We start from the raw sequence: 26,574 nt of genomic DNA, 5'->3' as shown, positions 1-26,574 counted from the left end.
GAGAATGGTTTGAAAGGGTTGGATCTTTAGGTGGTAAACGTAGAAGGCGAGCGCCCGGGATTCTTCTTTCCCAAGATTGGAAACCGGCCCTAAAGAAGTACGAAAGGATAAGTAAACCAATATGATTGCTTAGAAGGGGAAGAAGGAAAAGAAAAAGAAAAAAGAAAAAAAAAATGACGCAAGATATATTCGAACGGATAACATTGCCCCCAACAATTCTTGAATAAAGATATCGTTTTAACGAATCAACTTGTTTTTTGCAAAATCAAAACTGATTCGTACAGTGGGTGCGCGCAAGTGATTGAGTTGCGCGCGGATGTCGCGCGCAACTAATTTTCTTGCGCTGGGTATGGGCTCGCAACTCTGTGAATTGCGCGCGCCACCTGCTCGTATGACTTTTTTTTGTTCGAGCGTTTTTTTTTTATTTTCCCTTCTTTTTTTTTACATCGTTCTTTTTTTGTTTGTTTTTTACCTTTTTTTTTTCATGTTACCCGTTGAATATGAATCTAAATTACGAAGAGACGACTTCGTAATTGGGAACCTAGACCAAGCTAAAAAGAAGAAAGAAATCTATCCTAACACGTTGCATATAGTCATGTAATCACATAAGCATGCCACAAGTTATAATCCACATATTGCCATTCTAAGGTCGAAAAGGCTTGGGTGTCCAAGGTATCATATCTTAAGAAACGACGCACAAATCAATCACTCAACGAGTTGACTCATGACATCGCTCTCCGAACGTTTTGTTGGTGATATGGGTGGGATGATTGTTATTTATTTCGGGATAGAAGCCTGGTGTTGGCAACCCCTAGTCAATGAGCCAATCCGCATGGTTTAAGTGTGCTATACTTATGCATGATGCAATGTTGCTTGTTTGACTTTTAGTTTTGTGCAAAAGGAAGATAATATGCATTCAAGTCTCGCTCTCTAACTAGAGATTATCCAAGTTAGCTCTCGTTACAACCCATAGGTAACCTGGTGTTGGAAACCTTGGACCATAACTACGAACTAATCATGTAACCTCTAAGTCCCCAATGGACTCGCCACTGTAAGGAGGGTGTTCCCATCGTAGGGGATCCTTCTCCTTAGATGCCCATGGCCCCTTAAAGCCTAGGACTTTACACTTGTTAGGGTGTATTAGGATTTGAATTCCTGACTGTTTGGGAGACCTTGGAATTAGAGATGATTCTATCATATACGCTTTTTTGTAAGAAACAAGAAGAAGTCGCCAATGAGTTTTAGGAAAAACCCATAAACCTCGTTCATGCCTTTCTCCCAAGTAGAGTTCAAGGGATATTTATCATGAATCATAAGTTTACCCATGCCCAAATTGGTCTAGAAAACCAGAAATGAATTCGGGAACGAGGGTACTAAGATAACGTTCCCTTTAGAGGGGAATCGCGATCCTAGCCCTAGTGCGGCCTCTACTAGCCCTTCCTTTGCACAATTTCATTGCCAAATAATATATGCAACGTGATACCTAAAAAATATGTTAATTGATTTTATTTACACACATTAATTCACATAGGAATTACATCGTAAGGTCGTTATTCTTATTTAATCAAATTCGTGAAAAGAACAATAAAATAAACAATATTCGCCTTGACTTAGGTGATCAACCAACAATTATTTTATTCAATTCTAATCTTGATTAACGAAGGAATACTATGTGATATCAATTAATTTATTATTTTAAGGCGATCAAACAACACTAATTAATTAATTAATTAAAGTTCTTTTAAACAATAAAAATAATGGTGATTTAACTAAGTGCTCGGGAATTTACCACTTCTCTTTGCTAGATCTCCGTTTAGAACACTTATAGACTCCTTCTTGTTGGGGAACCTCCACCGTAGTAACAAAATATCGAAAAGGGTGAGTGTTTAGGACAAGAGGGTTTGGATACACAAGTTCACAAGTATTCTGCCAGCGTTTAGGTTAATTTTTTCTGTCTTGAAGCCTCGGATTAGGGTCTTATTTATAGGGAATGATTAGGTTTAGGGTTTAGAGCATTCTGCCGCAGCAGGTGTCGCGCGCAACTGAGTAGGTTGCGCGCGGCTGTCGCGCGCAAGTGAATAAGTCGCGCGCGGTATACGCGCGCAACTATTTGTCTTGCGCGTAGCTCTATGGTAAGATTCGATTTTCCAATATTTCAATATTATGAATCTTACGCGAGCGCATCTCTGAAAGTTGCGCGGCCTGTCGCGCTGCGCGCGACTTTGTGAGATGCGCGCGATATTTTCCGCGGCAGCTTTTATTTTAACCTAGATGCTCCTAAATCCGTCATTATTGGGTTTTAAGCACGGGCTTAAGCCTAATTATGATCGGGTTTAGTTAATTTGGACCTTGTGTTGGCCTTGTTCTTTTATATGGGCTAGTCTTTTGTGTTTTGTGGCTTAACCAGTTATCCATAAGCATTCTTTACTTTGATCCAACACGAAGATGGTTTTATTTATCTTCATTGCACTTCCTGCCGGGACAAGAGGCTAAAAGTAGATGTCTACACTTGTATCTAAAGTAGGGTTTAAAAGATAAACATGTAAATTTTTCCTAAATCCAAAAAACATGGTTTAAGTAAATCTTTTTAGAAGAAAATCTTTTAGGAAATTTAGTAATGATAGATTATCTTAAAGAATAAAATCTTTTTGATAATTTGTTTTTTAGCTAATAAATCTTTTAGAACGGAAGTCCTTTCTTTAAAACTCATCTTTTTAATTATCCAAATCTAAGAAGCTTGCCAAGCTTTTGTCATATTTCTAATAAATCTCATGCATAACCTACTTAACATATTTTTAACAATATCTAAAGATAAAACATTATTTAACCAGAATTGCTGCGTTAATATGCTGAACATGCAGAATGCTTAGGCTTCACGCAGACCAAGACTAAGTTCCTTCTGTCAATAACCTTCCAGTTTTAAGCTGGAACTTCGCAGACCAAGTTTTTCAAAACTTGTTGTCTTCAACACAGACCAAGTCAATTTCTTGCCTTGCATTGCTGTCTTCAGGTTCCTATTGAGGAACTTCATTAGTTCTTGTGAGGGAACTCTTCTTCTCTCTTTCTTAACTTTCTTTGAGTTCTCTAGGGTGTCTTTATAAACAAGACTACTTTTCCACTTCCAAAGTCAACTTCACCTGTCTAGATCATAATACTTAGAAAACTCTTATTAGTTTTGAAGTTTGCTTAGTTTAAGTTCATCATCATCAAAACCTTTAAGCTTCATCAGAGATGTATTGGAAGCAACATAGTAGGCATAATTGGCTTAAACATGGTGATAAAAATACATCGTTCTTTCATCATAAGGCTAAACAAAGAGAAGATCGAAACAACATTTCCCAAATTAAAGATGCGGTTGGGAATGTGTATGAAGAAGAGGAGCAAATTGCCGAGAGCTTTGTAAGCTACTTTGAAGACTTGTTTTCCATGGGTCGTACTAACATAGAGGTGGAGCCGGTGATTGAGAAGGTGGCTCCGGTCATTGATGATAAACAATACACAAGCTTGGCTGCCCTGTTCACGGCCGAGGAGGTTCGACATGCACTTTTTCAGATGCACCCTACAAAGGCCCCCGGGCATGATTGTATGTTTGCAATCTTTTTGCAAAAATTTTGGGATATTGTTGGGAATGATGTAGTAGGGAAAGTGTTAGATATTTTGAATAATAATAGGGATATTGGTTTTATAAATCATACTCATATTGTTTTAATTCCGAAAAAAACGAGTGTGAGTCTTTTGCTGATTATAGAACTATTAGCTTGTATAATGTATAGTACAAAATTGTTACTAAAGTGCTAGCAAACAGATTAAAGCTTGTACTCCCATATATTATTCATGAGTCGTAGAGTGGATTTGTTCCGGGTCGGCTAATCACTGACAATGTTTTGGTGGCCTATGAGTGCTTCCATTACCTCTGGAAGAAGAAAAAAAAGGAAAGAAGGGTTATCTTGGGCTTAAGCTTGACATGACTAAAGCTTATGACAGGGTTAAATGGGAATTTTTCCAAAAAATGATGTTAAAGTTGAAGGATTTATGTCATCGTCAAGTGCCATTACTAGATATATAGTGGATCAAATTATGGAGATAATTAAGTTCGTTCTTTTGGGTCGTCATTATCTGTTGCTAGACGTGATCAATGATCTTTGAGCTAGTCAAATAGTTTAAAGCCCAATAGAATGGATCCTATAAGGTCACACAAAAGGGTGATGGATTGAACAAAAGAAAGAAGCCCATTGTTGGGCCTCATGGAGTGGCCGACCATATGGGATTTAAAGGGAGAGTATTGTGGGCTTGGTTTAGACTCTAATTATATATATTATGTATAAATAGAGGCCTTGCCTAGGGATTGACATACAACACAATTAACCAGTCAATTGATAATTGACTAGTGAGCAACCAAACTCTAGCCTCACACAATCTCTCTCCTTACTCCCTTCCTCCCATCCGTATAACTGTACGACCTCCTTGTGAAATGTGGCGCACGATGGTGGTGTGGTGGATTTCGTGGTCGGTTTCCTCCTCCCCTCTCCGTAGAAGGTGGTTCGAAGTGTTCTTGCCCAACTACCTAGCAGTAATGGAGGTTCAATCCTATCTCGTGGACTAAGTAGAGGAGCAAAGCTTGGGGCTATATTATCTCCCTAATTGTTAGTCAATCGCTTGTGGAAATCACGCGTCAAAGGTATGTATTATGTGATTCTCTATGTGTTATGCTTGTAGATTCTGCTTAGGTGCGAACGAATATGATTCGTGAAATTTTGCATTATAGTACCTAAAACCATACAAAAGCTGGGTATGCGAGAGTCTTTTGTGAGTTTGGTGATGAATTGTACGTTAGCACTGCATCCTTTGATGTTCTTGTAAATGGACAATCGTCGAGAAATTTTAAGTTTACCCGGGGACTTAGATAAGGGGGTCCAATATCTCTTTTTCTGCTTATTTTGTGTGCGGAGGGTTTGTCAACTTTACTTAGGAATGTCGAAGAGAAGAAGCTCATTCATGGGTTGAAGAATAGTAGACATGTTAACTAGGGGTGAACATGGTCTGGTTTGGTGCGGTTTGAGTCTAAACCAAACCAAACCGTAAAATACGGTTTGGTCAATTTTCCAAACCAAACCAAACCATATTAGTATTGAAACCAAACCAAACCAAACCGTAATAATGCGGTTTGGTGTGGTTTGGTTTGCGGTTTATGATGAGATGACATGTTTTCCGAAAAAAATGTCAAATATTAATAAATTTATAATAAAGTTTAAATAATTAGCCCAAAGGGATTAATTTTACTACAAAGATTTAATAAAAATAACAACCAACTAATCAAGTGCTAAGTGCTAACACAATAAGAGCAATATGAGTTATATGACCTATTGAATTTTAAGTATTGATATTTGAGAATAAGTATAGAGTATAGTAGTATACTGACCGTATAGTCTTCTAATGATTTTTCATGTTTTTTTTTTGTTTTTTTTTTAACTTTTTTATAATATATAATAACTATTTAAATTTAATTAAAAATTATATAAATATTAAAATGCGGGTTACTGGTTTATAGTTTGGTTTGGTTTATAATTTTCGAAAAACCAAACCAAACCGCAAACCATATTTCCCCAAAAATCGAAACCAAACCATATTTTTCCAAACCGTAAACCAAACCAAACTGCTAAAATGCGGTTTGGTCTGGTTTGGTCACGGTCTAGACCAAACTGTGTACAACCCTAATGTTAACAGCCCCGTATTTGACCCAGGGCAACTGGGGCAACCGCCCAGGGCCTCGGATAGAGGCCCAAATTCAATTACCACTGAAGTTGATGATAATAGTATATTAATTACGGAGTTAAAAATGTAGCATGTGGACGCTTATGGTTTAGTGGTTAGGCACTTGTCATGAAGTGGAGTATTATATTTCACCTTGTGGTCGCGGGTTCGAACGTAGATTTGTGTTTTTATTGTAATTTTTTTTAATCAAAAGCCTTTTCTTTTTCTTACCTTTTATTAAATTTTAATCAAATTTTTTTTTTAAAAACTTCTTTCTCATCATTATCTTAATCAAAAGTTTAAAATATTTTGAGCAAATTTGTATGAATTTAATTTGATTGAAAGATACAATCCTAATGTTATTTTTACTTAGTGTAATAGATTTTTATATCTACATATATTGTGGTCGGTAATATATACTTCCTCAGCTTCTATTTACTTGACCCATAGTCTTGGACATAAATTTAAGGAGAGGAAAGAGAAATTATGCTTTTGTAGGCCTTGTTACACATGAGTTACCTTATTACCCCCAAAAATTGCTCTCATATGCACTTTATGAGGGCAATTTAGATAATTTAACTAGCAAAAGTTTACCAAATATAGTAGTATTGGTCAAGTAATATGATATTTCCATTTTAAGAATGTTAGTCAAGTGATTGGAAACGGAGGAAATATACTACTACCTTCGTTACAGGTTATGTGCAACGATTGTTGCACATAACCTGTGACGGAGGTATCGTTGCACATAACCTGTGACAGAGGTAGTATATATTTTTTATTTTATTATTTGGCTAATGACTGGTTCTATCACATTACAAATACTGCTACAATCATATACTACGTAAATGGTTTTTGATAGATTTTTTTGTTTAAATTAATTTTTTCTACTACACAATATTTTGTACAGTTAAATTTAAGGGCCCCTAGATATTATTTTGCCCAGGGCCTCCGAAATCTCAGATACGACCCTGCATGTTAAACCAATCTCTCATCTCTTCTTTGTAGATGATAGTCTCCTTTTTGTGAGAGCGAATGAAGAAGAAGTTGATAATGTTCTTGGGATTATTTCTACCTACGAGATTGCTTCGGGTCAAAAATTGAATATGGAAAACACGCTTCAGATGAAGTTGTCTTTTAAGGTCGTTGAAGGACATGACAAATATCTTGGTCTAGCAATAATGTAAATTGGTGGATAAAAAAAAAAGCCAGGTTTTCCAAAATAATCAAGATCGGATTTGGAAATAGCTTAAGGGGTGGAAAGAAAAGTATTTATCTCAAGCAGGGAAGGAAGTGCTAATTAAATCAATCGCTCAAGCAATTCCAACTTATGCTATGCAATGCTTCTTGATTCCGTCTAGTATTTTAGGTGTGGTGGAAAAGTTGTGTCGACAATTTTTTTTGGGGACAAAAGGTGAAGAGAAGAAGATTTCTTGGGTCGCTTGGGAGAAATTGTATGTTCCGAGAAGCATGGTGGCCTCGGCTTTAGAAATATGAAAATTTTTAATAAGGCCCTCCTTGCTAAAGAGGCTTGGCGTATTCTCTCAAATGAGGACTCCCTCGTAACTAAAGTATTCAAAGGAAAATATTTACCCAACTCGTCTTTTATGGAGGCAAAAATCAGTTCAAGCTCGAGTTATACTTGCAGGTCTATCCTTGGGGCTCGTGATGTTCTTATGAAGGTCGGGTGCGCGAAAGAATATTGGTGATGGGACTTTAATAAATACCTGGCAGAATTCGTGGGTTCTAAAGTTGCCTGAGTTCAAGGTAGCGTCAAGCCAAAAAGAGGACAATTAGTGTCCTATTTATGTGCGGCAATTATGGGTTAATAGGTCTTGGAACTTAAATTGTCTCAATGATTATTTTTCTGAGACAGAGGTTAGTTTAATTCAAAGCATTCCTATTCCTTTGTATGATAGCAAAGACACATAGATGTGGCATATTTGAAATATGGGGGATTCTCGATGAAGAGTGCATACAACTTAATCACAGTGGATCAAATGCGTGACACTGCTTCTTCATCAAATGTGGATTCTTCTATTGAGTGGAAGATGGTATGGAATGTGGAGGTCCCACAAAATATTAAAATGTTTGATTGGTGTGGTATTAAAGAAGTTGTTGCTTCTCGTGGCGATCTTGCTCGAAGAGGTGTGTCTTTGGATTTAACTTGTCCTATGTGTGGTGAAGCAACTAAGAACACCTTCCATATGCTGGTGCACTGTGATCAGGCTAAGTTAATATAGTATACTTCCCCCTTTCACTTGGAAGTAGGAAATTTTCACGGGTTGAATTTTAGAGAATGGTGCAGCTCGGTCTGGAAGTCTGTCAAAGACTTAAATTAGTGGAGCTTATTCTAGAGTATTGCCTAGGCGTTGTGGCTGCAGCGCAACGATTGGACTTTTGACAGAAAAAGGACAGACGGAGTTGAAGTTATCCGCAGGGCCGTGAGTATAGTGGGAGAATTTGAACTAGTGATCAAGGAGGTAAGTAATACTAATCCTCCTATCACGCTGTTTGAGACTAGGTGGAAGCCTCCAATAGCTGGAGTAATTAAAGTGAATGCTGATGCTGTTGTTTTGTTGCCACATAAGGTGGGTCTTGGTGGAGTAATGAAGGACTATGTTGGAGATATGGTGGCTGCAACTTGCTTGAGGATGGATCGGCAAGGAGGTTTTGATGTGGATGTTGCGAAAACTTTGGCTATGAGACACGCTCTAAGTATCGCAATGGAGGCAGGATTTTTACGCCTTTGCTTAGAAATAGACTCCTTGAAGCTTCATAGCCACTTGAAGAAGGGTTGTGTCACTCCTACTCCTTTTGGAAGCAGTGTTAACGATATTCTTACCCTCTCGCGTCTATGTCTTTCTTGTTCCTTTCCGTTTGTGAAACGAGATGGAAATCATGTTGCTCATGGTTTAACAAAAGCTTGGAATCAGTTTTCTGATCTTATGGTTAGAGGAGTATCCTAGTGATGTAATGGAGTTTGTTTTGGCTGATTTAAGCCACTTTGATGTTTAATTATATGATTTTGCTTCCTGTAAAAAAATAAAAAATAAAAAAAGAGATAACTTAATTTACTAAAGCTTACCTTTTGGTTTTAGGGTACCTCGATCAAAAAAATAAAAAAGGTCATGCTCATATAAAAGTGATTGTGTATGAAACTATGAATTAAATGACCAAAAGTTTTAGTAGTCGTTGGATTTATATTTGAAAACTTTTGGTCAATTTTGTTTAAATAAGTAGAACAAAATGTTTTTTGAGAGGTGAGAGATTTTTGCTTGGATTGAATTTTTCTACATGTTTGTGATGAAAGTGATTTTATATATGAGCAACAACATAGTTGCTTGTGAAAATGAATTAGTTAGATTTGATTACTTACTCATGTTATTGAAAATGAACAAATTTGATTTGATTTGAAAGGAATTTAGAGGTGGGGAATAAGGATCACCTTGCTTTTATTTTGATGGATATGTGTGGTACTAGGTTTTTAGTGGACAAATTAGTCTTAAGAGGTTCCATTTAAGTGTCTGATAAGACTTTTAATAAAATCTTAAAGTTGCTATCTTATTTTTACCCGAACAAGTACATATTGTAAAACAGTCAATTTTTAAGAAATAATACTAGAAACAAACTGCTAACTCCATGAAAAGAAAAATTTAAGATATAGTCTTTTGTTCGGGATTTAGGTTAAGAGAATCGAACGTCTGGAACTCGTCTTCTTTTCCATTCTAAAGAACGGACTCTTACTAATGCGTGGTTTAAAATCAAGTTTTAAGGCATGTTAGTCACATAAAATGATATAATAATTAATATAAGGTAGGTTTGAGCACCAAAATTGCACTATGTACCGTAGGATTTTACTCCACTCACAGATCAAAACCTTTGTAGTTCGGACAAATGCCATGTTTTAAATAACCAACTAGTGTGCGGCCCGGGCGTTGCACCCAGGGGCGGATTGGGCTCAGTGGGGCTTGGCCCGTATTGGATTTGGGAATTTTTTTGTATTAAAATGGAGTAAAAGGCTAATATTTGCATGCGCTTAGTCCAATAAGAATGGCCCACTAAATACAACAAGCTAAGTCTCTTTTTTATCACCTAGGAAAGCAACCCAATTTCCAATTAAAGTCTGACAACCCACAACCCCATGCCCCCCCTCTTACGGTTACATTTAATATAATTATGCACTTTTTCCATATTACATGTCAAAATAGCAATTGTTGGCTAAAACCAAACAAATTATCAATATACGGTAATTTGATTGCTTTTTGGTGCAATCAAATAAGTTATTTTGATTAGTTTTAGCCATACTCCTTACCATCTATTACAAATTCACATTAAATTTATTTATTATTTTTATAAGCTTATTTTATTATATTTTTTAAAGACATGCATATTGCATACAATTATGTTAGAAAATTTTGGCCCTTGAAACAAAAACCTTCAAGATCCGCCACTGGTTGCATCGGGTTACCAATTTGATTAAATTGTTTTTTTTATGAAACATATTATCATCTTTTTTTGACAAAAAGGAAATATATTATCATCGATTATGTGTGTTATGCATAAATGTTTAAAATAATGGTACTAATTGATAAAGAGTATAGAGAGATAATTTTTGACACTCTATTGTTTGTGAAATGTTGATTTTATTCCTTTTTTTTTTTTTGTTTTTTTTTTCTCCAAACTGCTTATCTCGTATTTCCTTTTTAATTGATGCATGCGATTTATAGTTATATTTATATGTATGGATGACATCAATTGTTATTGGCTAAGATGGTAAGGAAGTAAATCTTGTTTCTTGAGGTCTAGTGTTCGAAACCCATCAAAAACTTTTTAATAATAGTTGGAATGATTTGTTAATTGGTAATGACGTGTCATTAAGCGATGATGTGGCACAATGCTATGAGAGGGGAATGACGTGACACATAAACGATTTTAGGAACACTTTTTAATATATAAAATAGTGTGTGCCTCGGGCGATGCCCCAGGTTGCTAGTTTCTTTATTTCTTTAATTTTATAATTATTTTCAACTATTTGTATATAGTGTGTGGTTCAAGCGTTGTCTCGGTTGTCACTTTTTTTTTTTTTTTTTTTTTTTTTTTTTTTAACTTCATGTGTATTTATATTCTAGTATTGTGAAAAATAAATGAATCATATTACCAAATTTACTTAATAAATGAATGGAATATATAATATTATATGAAATTCAAAACATTAATTAAAGTTGGTTGAGATGGTAAATGTATTACATTTATGTATCGAAGGTTTTGGGTTCGAATTAAGCACAAATTTGGGTACTCAATTCTACAATTTTTCACCGTTTAAGTATTGAATTTATTTTCTTCACCGCTTGGGTACTAAGTACCACTTTCCGGCAAAAAAAAATTAATTCCCCCTAACAATTGAGATCCCAAGGTTAACAATTTAGTACCTTGAGTTAACTCAACGTGGGGCCCACCTGAAAAAAAATTCTCCAACTATGACCCAACTTTCCTCTTTCTCTCTCCTACTTCGACAATCATAGCCTACCTCCCAATTCCTTCCTTCTTCACACACACACATTTACTCTCTCTCCCCTCTTCCCTTCCACCCTACTCAAGATCCAAAACACATGTTAATCCATCATTTTCTCTCTCTTCCTTTTTAATTCAACATCACAACTTATTGTATCATTGTTAGCGAAGATGTCAGCATGGTGTCGGTGTGGTGTTAATGGTAGTATTAATGGCGGGGTTAGCGATAGCGGATATCCCTGAAGAGACAAAGGTGAAGGGGAAGAAGGGTTGTACAATAGGGTGGGAGTGGGCGATTGATTATAGTTTTGTTGCGAGTTAGGGTTGTGGTTTTGTGGGCTAATAACGAAATTGATTTGGTGATTTGTTGTTGTTTTGTAGAATAATTTGTGCTTGTGATGTTGTTTGAATAATTTGTTGTGAGTGATGTCGAATTATAACACATAACATAAACTGCAATTTCAAAAGTATTAAATTAAATTAAATCCATAAATTGAAATTAAATATACAGTATTTAAAGAGAAGAAGGAAGGATTAGATTAAGACGAGAAGATGAGTTGAAGATTTTGCCATGACCAGCAAGTACAAGAAGAATATGATGCAGAGAATTAAGATGAGAAGATGGGAATAAAGCAATTAGTAATCTTTCAATTTCTAACTCCATTTTCTGAAAAAAAAAAATTTAAATTTTTTTTTTGGGTAAATCGTGGATGATGATTAGAACTTGATCTGTTTTCTGTTTTGCAAGGATGTATTCATGGCTTTTTTTTGGCTGCTTTACAGTTAAATTGATCAATGTTTTTTTTTTTTTAATTTAATTAATTTTTAATTATGTATTGTTAGTGGTGAGTTAGTGATGAGTTAGTTGGCCTGAAAATTTGTTAGAGTACTCAAAGGGTGAAAAAAAAATTGAGTACGTAAAAGATGAAAAAATGAAGAATTGAGGGCCTAATTGTAGTCTTAACTCGCGTGTTTTACATATATTATTTTGTTAAATAAGAAATGACAAGCTTACGTGGAGCATATACTTTGGATAGTGACGTGGCATTATGACGTGGTGTATATATTGTGAAGAGTGCCACGTGGCACCGTTCCTTTAAAAGGAATACCTTTTAATATATAGTATAGATAATAAAATAAAATAATAATAATAATAATAATAATAATAATAATAATAATAATAATAATAATAATAATAATAATAATAATAATAATAATAATAATAATAATAATAATAATAATAATAATAATAATAATAATAAGGGATATTCTCTTTGGTAGACCTCTAATAATAAACATTCTCAGTGGTCAAATGCAAAAAAAGTTATTATCCTTGGTGAACCATGTTTTAAAAAGTTTTATCAATGGTAACATTAAGCAAGGTAATTAGGCATTTTAAGCGTAACTATGGTTAACTAATGATGTAATGACTAATTTGACCCTATGGTTAACCCCTTCTTAGATTTTTTTTAAAGGAAAAAAAAACCCAAACCCCTCACCTAGCCACCAGCACCACTGCCGGCGTCTAACCCCCAGCCAGCTTGCCTTCCCACCTCCGGTCAGCGACGCCTGACCTCTACCACCTCCGGCCGGCGACGCCCCACCTCGGCCCCGTTCCTCCTCCCTTTCCCATTTCCCCCATCAATCACCACCTGCCCCACCTCCTTTCTTTCCCAGTTCCCCCACCACCGTTCGTGGGCCCTTATCGCACCCAAAACCACCACGAAAACCAACACCCCTCCCCGACAAAACCACCACAAACCCTTGAAATCTACCCAAAACCACCAGAAAATCGAAACCCATTTCCTGGGTTTGGTTTCGAAACCCTAAACGGGTTTGGGTATTTTATTTTGTTTTGGGGTTTTTAAGGGTTTTTGGCCGGCGAACAAGGGAGGGGGGGTCGTCGGGGAAGGGCGCCAGTTTTGTGGTGGTTAGAGTGATCGGCGGTGGGCATTGGGTGGGTAAAACAGGAAGGGTCAAAAAGGGGGGAGAGAGAGAGGAGGTGGGGGCGGGGGAGGCGGGGCATCACCGGGGGAGGCGGGGCATCACCAGGGGAGGCCGGCGCACCACCGAAGGTAGAGCTGGGCGCCGGTGCCTGCGTCGGTGGGGGTGTAGGAGGGGGAGGGGGAGAGGGAATGGTGGCGAATGGTGGGGAAGGTGGTGGCAGGGTGGTGTTTTTATTTTTTTTATTTTTTTAATTAATTTTAAAATGGGGGTATTTTAGGCATCACAACTTTTTTTTACTTAGAATGGTTAACCATGGTTAAGAAATGCGTAATTACCTTGCTTAATGTTACCATTGATTAAACTTTTTAAAACATGGTTCACCAAGGATAATAACTTTTTTTACATTTGACCATTGAGAACGTTTATTATTAGAGGTCTACCAAAGAGAATTTCCCTAATAATAATAATAATAATATATTCCATTGGTTTTTAATTTGGGTAGTTGACATAAACGTCATTTTGTAAGTGGGATTTTAGTGATCTTTGACAGATTCACTCATAAAAGTAAAATGAACCATCTTAGTTGTGGAAAATCACCCCGATTAGTGATTACCAAAAATGTCTTTTGAACCAGACAATTCAACAAATGCGTGTCCCAATTGACGACTTTTTAGTGGGTCAAGGTATTTTTTGAAGTGAAACTGTAAGGGCTCACTATGTAATCTCACTTTGGGTTAGAAATCATTCAAGGGTGATTTTTGTAAGGTTTAAAGGGTTATGTGTTTAGGCTTAACGGAATTAGCCAAATAAAACACGACACCTGTCAAAGCCTTACTTCCAAATAAAAAAGAACAATAAACTATTTAATCACATCCGATTGTCAATTAATATAATCCATCGGTTAATTATAATGGGATATAATTGTTACAACCTTATACAACTAAATAATTTATCTTAATCTCATGTTTGGAAATGAGGCCATAACCTTATATTAACTATCATTAATTATTAAAAACAAGTATGCAAAGTTATGATTCATTTTTGTGTTCTGAAAAGGGTTTGAGATAAAAACAAAATTTCATGAAAGTTTTTAAATCTAAAATCGTTTTAAAATAAAGTTGAAGTTTCTTAAAATATCATTTATTTTCAATGTCATCTTATTATAAGATTAAGTTTCCTCAAATACAATCTTTTAAGAACAAATATTAAACTTTATTAAAACTCTTATTTCTAAAGTCATCTCTAGATTAAATTTCCTTAAAACTCTTTTATTTCGAAAGTCATCTTTAGATTAAACTAGATGTAGCCCGTGCGATGCACTGTTTGTTAGAATTTTTTAAAATAATTTTTTATATATATATATTTATGTGCTAAAATTTGTTATATATGTAGATAAAATTCCTAATTTCAAAAGATAATATTTTATACTTAATTAATTTAAACCGAGAAATCTCATTCATCAATTTTGCTTACGTTTGATTTAAATTATTTAATTCACGTATTATATTTGGCTACCACTAAAATTTATTATCCTACATGGCGCGCTGTAAAAATTAAATCCTACATGGCTCTCTAAAGTTCCACAAGTTAAAATTACATACTATAGTGTAACATAGGTTTCATACCATTAGTTTCTTAAAAACAAATTAATTCAATTTTTTAAATGAAGGTAATTAAGAAAAACGTGCCTTTTCTCGTTTTAGATATCTTGCACGAAAAAAATCATTAAAATTCATAGAAAAATCGAAAAAAATATTGTGAGATATAGTTGGAAAGCGCTTGAAAAATTCTACCACTTGAGATAAAGAAATGGAATTGTTTCTGGGCATAAGGGCTGTTACATAGACCATCTTTAGGACGCGGTAAGTTACACTTTATCCTTGAGCATCTTTTACATAGATTCTTACTTCCTTAGATCTTAAGACTCACTTAAAAAGATTATTATTCTTAAGACATTTTGTCAGGAACTACCTTTTAAAGCAATTTTTTGCGAGAAACTACCTTATAAAAAAATTGTTGATAAAAACTACCTCATAAAAAGGTTTTTTTTGTTGTAATGCACTACCCTTGGTCGGAATCTGAGAGTTGACCATAATTTCCCGACGTTGACCAAGTCATGTGCTAGTAACGTGACTATTAATCTTCCTTTCCCCCCTTTTTCTCCCTAATTTTCCCTCTTCTCTTTCGATTAAACTCACTGTAGACCAAAATTGCTTTCTCTCTCCCTTCATTTAACACAACCCCTTTAATTAGACTACAGAAGCTAAATTAATGGCGTTCTAAGTGCTAGTTGAATTTCAACCCAAAAAATTATTTAAAGCGGTAAGTAATTGCTTCGTTATTTCATTTTCAAGTATATGGTTGTTACTGTTCATCTTCTTCAATTTCTGACAAAAAAATTGTCATTTTCTGTGTTTTCAATGGCTAAAGACTCTGGTAAACGAAAGCTTGGAACTGGTGAGGGGACCAAGTGGCGAATTATTCAAAAACCCAAGTACTACCATTTTCAATTGGGTGAATTTATGCATGTTGTTGGATTTAAGGTTATTTTGTGCGAATTATATATTGTTGTGTTATGAGTTTAGGGAATGTGCATGATTATTATATTTATCTTAATTAGTAGATTTGGCTTGATTGTGATGATAATATATTGTTAGGAATCTGGCTTAACTGCGATAATAATATATTGTTTTAGTTGAAATCAATTTAAAATTAGGTTTATTTATTTATTTGCAACAGGTTTAACGATAGAGATAATATATTTTATCCTTGGTATAAATTAATGGAAGGCCAAATTAATATAAGATTGTATTACGGTGGGGTGTTTGTTACTAAGAAAAAAGTAAAAAGACCACCTATGAGCCTAGGGATAAGAATTTTTATGGCTTGAGTTTGCATCCTAATGTACCTGAAGTCTGCTACTTTGAATTTGTTCATTGGATAACAATAGAATTAAAGTATGAAAGTGTGGGGCAGATCTGGTTTAGGAAGAGGGGGTGTACACTTAATAATGGGAGAAAAAAGATCAAAGATGATTAAGATATTCCTGAGCTCTTAGAATCTCCCGGTCAGATGGATGGCACAACCTATATGTCACTCACTGTACCACACCTAAGGATGTTGATGATGTAGGAGTTGATGGTGATGAAGAGGTTGATGATATGAAATGGAAATGGATGGTGAGCTGGAAAGTGGGGGTCAGGTGAATACCATGCATAATAGTGATGACTCACCAGACATGGGGGGTCCACAACTTGATGCTCAATAAGAAAACCCTAGATCTGAACAACATGATAACCACCTACCCTTATCTAAACTGCCTCCTTCCCGAATTCTACCATTTCCCTTACAAAAAAGTCTTAAAAAAACACACCTAGCTCATCCAGTAAACCTTTAAGATCTAAAACCTCTTGTAGATCTAAAAAATGGAAAGAAGCTTCACTTAGTCTGAGAGTTGATGAAGACAGTGTGACTGATGACACTGATGATGAGGATAGTGATGTGATTTTAAGTGAGGAAGATTTTGAGGATGATAGTGATGATGACCTTTTTGCTGAGCATGTTGATGAGAGCATAACTGAGTTGGTTAATAGAAGCTTAGGGGTTGAAATTAGGCATAAAAGATCAGGTGGTGAAAGACAATTACAGCTCAGTGAGGCAGATAAGGGATTTGATGTTGGAGAGGACATCTTGGTAGGCAGTGATGAGGACTTAAATGATTCGGATGAGGAGATCAGGGAGCTGGGTATGATGATGAGCAGGGCATACACTACCCTGTTTTCAATCCAAGTGTTGACTTCAAAGGGTAGGTTAAATTAGTGCTAGGGTTGAAGTTTCCTTCAGTGTATGTGTTTAGGAAAGCAGTTAGGTATCATGCAATTGAAAATCAGTACAACTGTTACTTTTTGCATAATGGATCAAAGAGTGTTGTTGTGTACTGTGTGAATAGATGTGAGTGTGAATGGAAAAGGTCAAGGTTTATGAAATGCACTTGTGAGGATGTAAGAAAGTGTAGATTCAAAGTGTTAGCTAGGAAGCTGAAAGGGGAGGAAACTTTTCAAGTGAAGAGCCTAAACTTAGAACATGTGTGTGGTAGGCAGCACCAAAACAACAAGGTAACCTCAGAGTACCTTGCTAAAAGGTTTCTTGATGAATGGAGAGATTCACCTAGCAAGAAACTTTCTGAGTTTATGAAGAGAGCGAAGATAATGACTTGGGTTGAGATTTAGTACTATAAGTGTTATTATGCCAAGCAGATAGCAATGCAGATGATCCATGGTGACTCAGTTGATCAATATAAGAGGGTTTGGGACTATGCTGAGGCAATAAGGATGTATAATCTTGGAAGTACTGCTGTGGTTAAGGTGGTGGGTATTGAGAACTCTCCCCCAATATTTCAAAGGATCTACATTTGCCTTCAACCATTCAAGGAGGGGTTTTTGGCTGGCTGCAGGCCTATCTTGGGGGTTGATGGGTGTCATTTAAGGGGGGCATACCCTGGGATTTGTCACACAGCAATTGGCAAAGATGGCAACAACAATATTTTTCCTGTTGCCTGGGCCATAGTAGAAGTTAAGAATGCTGAGACCTGGGCTTGGTTTTTGGAGTTGCTTGTTTAAGATTTGGATAGTGTGAAAGACTCCCTAACCCGGGTTAGTGAGAGGGATGCTCAGGATGCTGTAACATATATGTCAGATAGACAGAAGGTACACACTCACTATGTTATTTTTGCTTTTTTTTTTAAGTTGAGTATATGCTTACAATTCTGTTTTTTGTTGTTACTCTGTAGGGGTTACTTGTTGCTTTCAACAAGGTTGTCCCTAATGCAGAGATCAGATTCTGCTACAGACACATATGGGCAAATTTTAAAAAGAAATTCCCTAGAGAGTTGTTCAAAGAATGTTTCTGGAAGGCAGCAAGATCATCTACCAAGGTATTTTGTTTTGTCCTACATTTCATGGCCTGTCTTGTTTATATATGTGTGAGTATGTGTAAGAAAGTTGTTATACATGTAATTGCTGAGGTCTAGTGTGTGATATCATTTTGTTTTTCTTCTTTTAGTGGCACTTTGACTGTCAAATGGAATCAATAAAGTTGCTCTCACCTGATGCCTATAAGTATTTGGCTGATATTCCAGCATGTTCATGGTCTAGGCATGCATTTAGTCCTAGGTCAAAATCTGGAATGTTGTTAAATAACTGTTGTGAAAGCTTCAACAGTGTCATTAGAGAAGCTAGATAAAAACCAATTCTATCCATGCTTGAATGGATAAGAAGGTATGTTATGAAGAGATGTGCAGTGAAAAGAGATGGGTTAAAGAATTTTCAGGGAAATATAATGCCATCAGTGATGAAAATGCTAGATAGAACTAGTGAGGAAGTGAGCAACTGTGATGTCAATCAGGTAGATGTGTTAGAATTTGAGGTTGACCATTTAACAACAGGAGAAACTTATGTTGTGAGTTTGGCTGAGAAAAGGTGTGGGTGTTACAGGTGGGAGCTATTGGGTATTCCTTGCTATCATGCTTATGCATTCATTTGGAGACAAATATTGAATATAGAGGACTATGTGCACCCTGCCTATCATGTGGCAACCTATGCACCTGCTTTCCACCCTATGCCAGGCAAACATCAATGACCATCTGTGGATTTGCCTCAACCTTTTCCACCTGCTTTTAGGAAAATTCTAGGGAGGCCTAAGCAAAAAAATAGGGTGAAAAAGAAGGGTGAGGATCAGGAAAAAGAACTTGTCAAAAGAAACAGAAGAGCAAATAATTGCAGCAAGTTTGGTGAAGCAGGACACTATGCTAACACTTGTAAGAACCATCACAGGCCACCAACTATACTGGACAAGGGTGGTAAGCCTAGAAAGAACCCACCAAGAGCCCCAAACACTATTGCTGCTTCAATAAGGGCTGGTGGTATCTGCTGGTGGCTATGGATCTGGTGCTGTTGGTGCTGCCACTACAAGAACTGGTGCTGCCACTTCAGTGGTTGTTCAAGGCAATACAGGTCATGCTGGAGTAACTACAGGTGGTTTCAAAAGGAAGAAATCTACTTCACAAGCTGCAACAACATCTACATCTGCACCAACTCAGTCAACTACAATGACTTCTACAATTAGAGGAATACCAAAGCATCTGAAGCACAAAAGGATGGTGGATGTGTTATCATCTCAAACAAGCACAACAGCTCAACCTAATTGCATGTCTCAGACTGGATCAGTAGAGTAGCAGGGCATCTATTTCTAGTTTTTGTTTTATTTTGTCAAAACTATGCTTTTGTTAACTGATGCTTTTGTTAACTGTCTTAGAACATACTTAAATTGGGTATTGTAATGCATTTTGCTACTTGTGAAATTATCTGTATGGCCAATTGTGTATGTAATATTTGGTTTGGTTCTGTCATATATTTTAAATGCTTGCCATTGCAAATTGAGCACACACATATGGAAACAGAACAATATCATTTCATTCATTAAGTCCAAATAATACCATTACATAACATAGACTACATCAACCTAATATTTTGTTCAACTTACATAGACTACATTAGCCTAATACTTTCACCATTGTGAAACTGACTACAACTGATATAACAACAACAATGCCAAAAAAACCTACAACATTGAACTGAGTTGAATTCTTCTTCTTCAGCTTCATTTTCAAGTTCTCTGCTTCATCCATAACCCTTTTCTTTTCAGATTCCAAGCAGCATACTCTGTTTTTCAGCACAGCCACCTCACCCTTTAGAATATGCTTCTCAGCCAAAATTGATTAGTTATATCCCTTTGCCAATCAATTATTCCCTCATCCACCCATCTAAAGGTTTTGCAACCCCTTTGATTGGTTTCGGGATTGTAAAATTTGCATGCTTCAAACTTTCTCCCTGGGTTTTCATGCGTCCATGAGGTCAACCTTACTATGGGGATTCCACATTTGCACTTCGAATTTGGGGTTGAAGCCATTCTAACCTGCATTTTACACAAAATCAAAGCGTTAAACCCTAATACGAGTAACACACAAATTCTGACATATAAACCAATAATTGAAAGAGGGGTTTGGTCGAAAACAACAATGGCAGCATAAATTTACCAACTTTGTTGTAGTTTCAGTTCACGAGAGAGAGAATTGTTGAACTGAGAGGAAGCACGAAGAAAAGGGGGGGGGGGAAATTAAGGATCTAGGTATTTAATCGAAAGAGAAGAGGAAAAATTAGGGAAAAAAAAGGGTGGGAAAGGAAGATTAATAGTCACGTGACTAGCACGTGACTTGGTCAATGCCGGTAAATTATGGTCAACTCTCATATTCCGACCAAGGGTAGTGTATTACAACAAAAACCTTTTACAAGGTAGTTTTTAACAACAATTTTTTTATAAGGTAGTTTCTCGCAAAAAAATTGCTTTAAAAGGTAGTTTCTGACAAAATGTCCTTATTTTTAATATATATCTTAAACAAACATATGAATGCATTAACACTTTATATTTTTAATGCATTAGAAAAAAATGAAATGCAAAATGTAATTAACCCCCTTTTTTTATAACCTATCACCTCACCAATAGGCTTGTCTTTCTAATATGGAGTAATGAAATATTTAAGGTTATTTAGCACCTAATATATTCATTACTCCTTTTGGTAACATCACATAAAAACAAACACATTAGTGCATAATAATAATAATTAAGAAAATTGAGAAAATTAGAAAATAATACCTAGAGATATATGTAGCTATTTTTTAGATGACTCCATGTATTAAAAGACGAGTCTTCCTTAATTAAAATGAAAAAAAAAGAGGCTAAGTGATATTTTTTTAGAATTTTGAGATATTAAGAGAAACTAGTGAAAATAAAACTTATGAACCTTTTTTTTTTTTTTTTTTTGGATTTTTGATTAAAGAAAATAAAATTGAATTAAAAACTAGGTCTTGAGAAATAAACTTTTTTTTTTTTGGTTTTAATATAGACTAGGAACACTTAAGAAATTAAACTATATATTTTTAACAAAGGTAATAAATGACAATAATATTTGAACTTAATTTTTTTTATGTTTTTTTTATAGGATTTAGAGATAATAACAATAATTAATAAAAGTAAAAAATACAACTTAACTAGATGATGCTTTTTATAAGCTAATAATTTAAAAATAAAGCTAAATTAGAGAGATTTTAACTAAAACAAAAGATTAGAGGAGAATATTTAGAGAGAGAATTAGTAGGATTTTTTGGTGTCCATAAAATGAGAAAATTAAGGGGTATTTATAAAAAAAAATAAAGGGGTTAATTTGTAAATAAAATAAAATAAATAAAAGGTAATTCAAGGATTTAAATGGTAAATATCAAGATTTTGGTAATAATGAAGATCTTGATATTAAATTCTTTTATTTTTTATGTAACCAACTAATTAATCAGTTTTACAACATTTAAACTGATAAAATGAAAAAAAAAACCGTTACTAAATCATACTCTAACAGTGATATGAAAAAGGTTCTAAAATGCCACGATATTACAAAAAGAAAAAAAATGTATATAATTAAGTCATGTAAAAACTCAAAAATACTCACGTGGTATACGTATGACAGACCACCTAAACCTACTAAGTGATTATTATACTTACCAAGGTACTAAAACAACACTTATAAAATAAATATTTCCTTAAGAACTAAGATGTTACTCAAAGACCTGAGCTTACAATACTAGTAGGGCTGGACATATTATTTTCAGAGTTTATATATAAAAACAAAAATTAACCTTTGCCCTTATTAGACAGTACACATAAATTTACCAAAGAACATCTAACCATACGGCAAAATCTTATACGCACGAGCATTACAAACAATGACCCTTACTAAAAAAGTATAAAGTGAGGTAAATTATATAAAGTCACGAAATTGACATGGTAAAAAAAAAAAAAAAACCCTATGTAAAACCGTACAACACAAAATTGACATGGTTAAGAGTAGTAGCGGATCTTGAATTGAAGATAATTCTTCTATGGGCCACTATATTAATTTTTTTTTTTAAAATATATAATTTTGGATTTACTATCAATTTTGTGTTTATAGTGTAAGTTGATTTAATCACATAAATAAATTTAGTCCTTAATAAACAACTTATGTTAAAACTATATATATATATATATATATATATATATATATATATATATATATATATATATATATATATATATATATATATATATATATATATATATATATATATATATATATATATATATATATATATATATATATATATAAATAAAAATTCAATGAAATCATTAACCCATCTTTATACTTCAAAAAGATAACACTACTATAGTATGGAATAGAATTATGAACTATGTAATAAGGAGTACAAACTAATGAGTACTCTTATTAAATTAAAGAAAAAAAAAATAAAACCTAGAAAGTAGAAATGATACTTATCTAAGAAAATAAATAAAGAAAAGGAAAAATTGCGGAAAATAATACAACCTTTGGCCCGTTCTTTTTTAATAATACAACTTTTTGATGAATTCTTAATAATATAACCTTTGGGGGTGTCAATTTTAAACAAGACAAAAAACTTGGTCCATTATTTATAAACGATTTTTATTACAAAGAAATTTTATGAGCCATCATTTGATAATTTATGCCCATACAAATAAAGCCTAGTCAATTTCATTTTTTTGACCCATTATTTTATGAGGCCCAATCTTTTTACTTACCCTACAACTCTCTCTCCTATAAATACCTCATAAATTCCCAAAATTTTCCCATCACAAAAGATTAGTCTTATTTTCTTTCTTCTTATTTTTATTTATTTTATTTTTATTTTCCCTTTTCCTTTACTCTTTTTCTTTTCTTTTTTTTTTCTTTCTTTCTCCTCCCTTCCTACGTGAGTTAGTACTCATTGTTGCTGCCACCAACTTTGCCAGATTTCGGTGCCGCCGGCCACCTGACGCCATCGCCGGCGACCTCCAGCCCAACCGTGGCTGCCCTCATTCTTCCTCCTTTGTTTCCTTTTTATTTTTGTTTAGAATTAATTTAATTGTTTTGGGTTTTATTTTATTGTTTGAAATTAGTTTATTTAGTATCAAAATCATGTTTTGATGATTTAAAGTTATAATTTCAGAATATATAACGGTTTTAATTTTTCAGATTTTATAAATTATAAAACTAGGGTTTTAATTTATTTAAATTGTGATTTTAGGGTTCTAATGATCAATTAAATCGGAGATTTTGTTCCTATTGTATTTCTATGATTAATTAGGCATAAAACATGTTTTAAAAGAAGTTTTAAGGAGTTTTAATCAAATTTATAGTGCTAGAAATTTGTTTAAGTATTAATTTATGGTTGTTGGTTGTTTTCTAGGAAGTGATTATTCACTAGAAGACTTTTAAGTGAAAAGTGGCACAAAGGATTGTTTATACGAGGTACGTACATGTCTACTTTGTTGTAAGTAGTATCATGTTTAGGTACCAAAAGGAAAGAATTTAGTTTCATGTTTAGAGAGCACTTGGATGAAAATTGTTTTGTTATACATTTAATTAATTCATGTGCTTATGTTTATTATGAGACATGTTTTAGTGAATTAACTATGTTTGTATGGAATTATGGATGCAAGCATGTTGTTTATATTGGATTTATTGTTTGTATGGAATGTTGATACAAGCATATTTTTATTGGATTGGTTTGTTAACCATATTTTGATTATTGAAGGATTGGAATTAAACGGTTTAAGTGGAATGAATGTATTAATTATTCCACAAGGTTATTATTATTGTATTTATTACTCAAGCGTGACTTGTTAGTATGTTAAGTAAAAGTGGATTAAGCCGAAATGGCTAGGTGGGTTGACTATGTTCAACAACTTTGGATAATTTGGAATTTTAAGGAATTAAAGGTCAATTTGTGATGTGATCACCATTGTCCTAAATAAGATTAAAAGTGAATTGATGTATTATTGTTATGTATGGTCTACTTAAATGAGTCGGCTATTGATTAAATTTGTAATCACGCACGTAAAGTGAAACATGGATGGGCAATAAAACTCTGGAAAGTGTGCACTTCTAGAGTATTGACAATAATGGGTTGTGGTAAACTGTGCTAGCCCGTGGCTTTCCGAGGCTTGTTTGATCAACATGTCCTCTTCTCTTTTGGTATTTACAATTTTATTTTATAATGAAAGTTAGACGGGATCCTAAACTAACTTTGTAAGAATGGAGTCGCGCCCATTTTTGCATTGCGCTAAGCTTTTATTTTAAATGGTTAATTGGGACCAAAATGATTTGGTGGGTTGGACAACCTCGCCTATTTCTTACTCCAGATTAAATTAATTAAATTAACTTTAAAGAGTCAAGTGTTTGGAATTGGTTAGTAAGTATGTTGAGTCAATTGAATTGTTCAAGTGTGGAGTCTTGATTAATGAATTCGCGTTGTATATATATATGTTTGTTTATTTTAATTAATTCAACATGCTAGGTTTGGTACGTTGTAGCATGTATGTACTCAGCTTTGCTGATTGCGTATTTTTGTATGTGTTTCCTTTTGGTCATGGCCTTCGCCTTTCAATAATCCTGTGATGATCCAATTATTACACTTGTGTTATTAGGGAGCAGTATTGCACAGGTTGGCTTGATGATGTGAAGTTCGAGGATTTGACATACGCATTGTCAAGGGATTGGTGTGATTGAGAGTATTCGTTCTTTGTGTTGAACATATTTATGTTTTACTATTTCATTTATGTTTTGGGATTTTAAATATTGGTTTGATCTTAAATAAGGGCTTTTACGGTTCCAGTTTGTAAGCTTTGACTTATTGATTTTCATTACTATATTATTTTAAGATTTAAGTTGGATTTTCCGCTGCGATACTTTGATAAAGCCTTAACGTTTTAACACATGGCGGTAACATGCCAATGGTTCTCCTCTATTTTTGTTTAAAGTAAGTGGTTTGGAAATAGGAGAATTATTGGGGTGTTACATTAGCTGTACTTCAAAGTTTTGTAATTTAGTAGTTTAGAAATCGAATTGTAACATGTATTTTTGGAAATTATGAAATAAAAGCATTATTATTACTCGTTTTTTTTTGTTTTAAATAGTAATTTTTTTTTAAAAAAAACGTTATTAAGTTATTGTAGACACCTAATTGTATCTCCCCAAAAACCAAACCCAGTGATGAATACCTTTCGTGTTGTTGATTATCAAATGAAGTGAAAGTGTGAAAAGTCTTGTGATGCGGTTGTTTTAATAAAAATATCTTCTTTTTGATTTCGAAAATGTACTCTATTTATGAAAATGTCCATTAAAATTTAGTTTAGTATATGATAAGGGTCCAATAATGGTGTAGTTAGATTAGACTCAAAAGATCTTTTTAATGATATATTATAAGCCCAATTATGATGAATAATGAGGAAGTTATGGCCAAAATACTAAACTGGGCCCAAACCGGATTTTACCTACGACCTAATGATCATGTGGAGGGTCCAAAGGTTTAATCCCAAACCTAAAGTAATTAGGATTTATTAGAAAATTTTTAATTTTCTATAAAGATCTTAATTATCCTTTTTGAAATGATAAGATTAAAGAGTTTGGAATTGGATAAAACTAAAAAGTCCTAATTCTATTCAAATTGAAAGATGTTCAAAGATAGCCAAATATTATTTTCGTGCCTCATAATTTTATCTAAATCTTATATGGTTAGATAGATCTTGAAATTATCTTTCCAATGATATATTATAATATTAATTCCAAGCTATAACGAAAAAGATATGAAAAAAATACGAAACTCTATCCAAAACTGACACCCTTCACTATTTCAGTCATATCTTTTCATTTACAAAATATTTTAATCTGATTGTAATTGGGTTGGAAACTAGACTTCAAGATCTTTCCAATGACATATTATACGACTTATTTAGACATCTAGATCAAAAGATATGATGAAACAAAATACGCAAAAAACTTTCTCAGCGCGCCGCGGCAGTCTTGTCGCGCTGCGCTGGAGCCTACCGCTCTGCGACAGAACCAATTGTATTCTGATTCGAATTCTAACTCTTTTTTTATCATTTCTGAACTATTTTCTCTATAAATAAGATCGTATTTCCCTGTTTATATTCACCAACAATCATCTAATGCTATTCTTCTCTCTTTAGGCTAGAAGTTTATTCTTTCTTTTTCTTTCTAAGCCTTTCTACACCTTTTTACAATATATCGCATTCACACACTACTAGAAAAACGCTATTTACCGATGGCAATCATCGACGGCCGCATATAATCATCGGTATTTTTGACATCTTCCGATGGTTAAAGTAACCATCAGGGTTTCTTTGGTTTACTGATGGCTATACTATCGATAAATTATTGTCGATGGTGTCAATCCATCGTAA

At 34.2% G+C, this 26,574-nt stretch overlaps 1 protein-coding gene across 1 annotated transcript; it reads left to right on the top strand.

The window, feature by feature from the left end:
* The first annotated feature begins 17,471 nt into the window (after nt 1–17,471).
* On the top strand, nt 17,472–18,450 carry LOC145557740 (uncharacterized). Its single transcript, XM_081618911.1, has 4 exons — nt 17,472–17,739; nt 17,830–17,915; nt 17,999–18,142; nt 18,271–18,450. Exons 1-4 carry the CDS (start codon nt 17,472–17,474, stop codon nt 18,448–18,450), a joined length of 678 nt encoding a protein of 225 aa, XP_081475037.1.
* The last annotated feature ends 8,124 nt before the right edge of the window (nt 18,451–26,574 follow it).

The sequence above is a fragment of the Chenopodium album genome, chromosome 9, assembly GCF_948465745.1.
Source record: "Chenopodium album chromosome 9, dcCheAlbu1.1, whole genome shotgun sequence".
Taxonomy (NCBI): Eukaryota; Viridiplantae; Streptophyta; class Magnoliopsida; order Caryophyllales; family Amaranthaceae; genus Chenopodium; species Chenopodium album.
Note: the sequence above shows the minus strand (reverse complement) of the source record. Positions and strands in the feature narration are given on the sequence as shown.

What these genes read in the sequence shown, in the direction of transcription:
- LOC145557740 (XM_081618911.1), top strand. Translation starts at nt 17,472, where the DNA reads ATGCAGATGATCCATGGTGACTCAGTTGATCAATATAAGAGGGTTTGG. An exon ending in CACAGCAATTGGCAAAGATG is followed by an intron (nt 17,740 to 17,829) that starts GCAACAACAATA and finishes TGCTTGTTTAAG; the next exon opens with ATTTGGATAGTGTGAAAGAC. An exon ending in CAGCAAGATCATCTACCAAG is followed by an intron (nt 18,143 to 18,270) that starts GTATTTTGTTTT and finishes TTCTTCTTTTAG; the next exon opens with TGGCACTTTGACTGTCAAAT.